This window comes from Impatiens glandulifera, unplaced genomic scaffold (assembly GCF_907164915.1).
Source record: "Impatiens glandulifera unplaced genomic scaffold, dImpGla2.1, whole genome shotgun sequence".
Taxonomy (NCBI): Eukaryota; Viridiplantae; Streptophyta; class Magnoliopsida; order Ericales; family Balsaminaceae; genus Impatiens; species Impatiens glandulifera.
The window spans coordinates 1-2,684 of NW_025919696.1; the positions used below are offsets into that span (position 1 = coordinate 1).

Here is a 2,684-nt window from a genome sequence, read left to right on the forward strand (position 1 = left end):
ATAGCAGAGCATAGTGGCTCCATCATAAGCAAATTTGGTACGTATTTAGTCAAACAACTACATCTTTTTTATTATTTTTATTTTGAAAACGATCCATCCAATATAATATATGTAACCTAATCTTTTGCATCAGGAGGCATCTTCTGCTTCTAGAAAGAAAGAAAGTAAGTGGGAGAACTTGTTTATAATAAAGTTATATCAGCAGCAGCAGCAGCCGCCAAATCTCAAACCCACAAGTGTTCTGTAAAAGTATTTCATCTCATCTTCTAATTTGCACCTTAATTTAATTGTATTTCTATATATTTTATTTCATGCACGTATATTTGGTGAGCTACAATTCTTGTTTTTGTTAAGGATGTAAATTGGCCTATTATTGACTTCGTACAACTTTTATAACTGTAGTGTAATATAGTTGGAGATATGAGTTTTTATAGGTCATTTTTTCATTTTTATGAAGTTAAACCATTATCAGTCTAATACAATTATACACTTTTCTAGAAAACTCATAATGAAAATGATCAATTTCATTGCGTGGTAAAATATTAGGAGGTAATAAATATCATCATGAAAAAAAAAATTGAAATTTCTTTTCTCATCTACGAGTATAATATACATATCCGTTGCTTGAATTATTTAAAGTTAGATTAAATACACGTAACGATCTTCCATTTGAGATAACTTGGATAACTACATAGTCAATAACATGCACGAGACTACTTATCTTGTCAATTTTGATATCTCAGCGCGAGCACAGTAAAACATAACGGACGAAGATGATACAATTGACATTCAAACAAATCTTAATACCGTTCCGTCCTAATAAGCTAAAGAAACGGATTCAGCTTCGGGTCTTGCATTATCGGAGACACTTTTGGTTTTAATATATATTATATATTTATAAGTATATTATATATAAAATTCAACTAAAATATTTAAAATAACAAAGTCTAAATTGAAATGTATTAAATTTTTTAAGTTTAAGTTAAAATGTAATTATATTAAAATATAAGAAAAAAATCAGAAAATTACAAAATTATTTTTCTTAACTATACCATGTCACTTAAGTCAAAATTTGTAAACATGAATAGGCCAACAAATGGGTAGTGCAATGCCATTTAAACTCAAATTCTTTAGAGAAACAAATATTTAGATTAAGTGAATTTTGCCTCTATATGATTCATGGTTTCTATCAATTTTGTTAATTCTAACATAAATGATGGAGAATGAAAGATTTTTATAATTGATTATGAATAGAAGACAATAGATAGTTAAAAATATAAAAAAAAAAAATTACAAAACATTGAAAGTATTGTGAATTCATTTCAAAATTAGAAAGATGTGTAATAATAAATCATTAATTACACAAATATTAATGTTTAGCCTTTTACCTTAAACTACCCATCAACTAGATTCCTCTTGGTGAACAACTTTCTCAAACATGTGACAAGTTTTCTCATGATGAACCATTTCTTGCAAAATCTTGTCTTTCCCAACATTACCCATCAAACTATTCTCAGAACTATTATCATTTGTAGAAGAAAACACTAATTTAGATAAACTGTCTTTATGAGTTTGTCTACCATACTTAGTACTCTCAGCTTCACCAGCAACAAGATGATAAGTGTAGACAAGTTTTTTCTGCCCAATTCTATAAGCCCGGCTGATGGCCTGTTTTTCAACCGAGGGATTCCAAACCACGTCCAACAATACAACTCTCGAAGCCCCAACCAAACTTATACCCTCGGAACAAGCCTTGGTTGAGGCTAACATCACTTTAACCGCACTATCTGGATTGTTGAATGAAGTTATCGAAATTTGACGAAGCTTTGTGTCTTTTGATCCATCCATATACAATATTTCCTTACCTTCAGACCAACCAAAGTAGGATTTGAGTTGATCCATGATAAGTGTTAGAGGATGAATGTATTGACTAAAGATAAGGACTTTCTCATTCAGGCTTTCACTAAGACGGATTAGTTCAATTAAGAACATTGTCTTCACCCCTGCTTCTGGATTTTTCTTAAGATCATCTAACTGAGACATGTAAAGTGAAAACTCTTCTTTTTCAGATAATTGAGAGTGAATCAACAATGAAGGGTGAACCGACGTTAAAGAAACACAATGTTCGCGTTCAAGCCCATTCTTCATCTTCAAGATGACATTAAGAATTGAGTTTTGTAACTCGGTTGGCTTTAACACAACCAAAGAATCTCTCAAACCTGGAAGGCTTTCCTTAAGAATGTCACCTTTGTAAACATGTGCCATTCGATAAATTATATCCTTTAACTCTTTGATCCTATCATCATCATTTTCAGCTATGCCTTTTGTCAATGATACCCATTTGTTTAATGCTACGTTCTCTTTCGAATTTCGTCTCTGTTTTCTTGATAATCCCTGTGCTTTTTTAACATTATCAGCAAACTTCGGTCTTACCAAATAAAGGGTATTGTATAGCTCGCGAAAGTTGTTCTGAAAAGGAGTTCCAGATAGGATTATACGCTTTTGAGTTTGGATTCTTGAAAGTGCTTTCCAGATAAGGCTGTTCTCATTTCTTGGTGTATGGCCTTCGTCGAGAACCAAAAGATCAGGAAGTTCTTGAAGCATCTTTGTAACTTGGAAGCAATCGATTTGGTTTGGACAACTCTTCTTGATTCCATTATCCCCTGCTAACTTTTCAAATAATC

At 31.7% G+C, this 2,684-nt stretch overlaps 1 protein-coding gene across 1 annotated transcript; it reads right to left on the reverse strand.

The window, feature by feature from the left end:
- Positions 1-1,401: 1,401 nt before the first annotated feature.
- LOC124918356 (SNF2 domain-containing protein CLASSY 4-like) lies at positions 1,402-2,675 on the reverse strand. Its single transcript, XM_047458529.1, has one exon. It carries the CDS (start codon positions 2,602-2,604, stop codon positions 1,402-1,404), a length of 1,203 nt encoding a protein of 400 aa, XP_047314485.1. The 5' UTR covers positions 2,605-2,675.
- Positions 2,676-2,684: the final 9 nt, after the last annotated feature.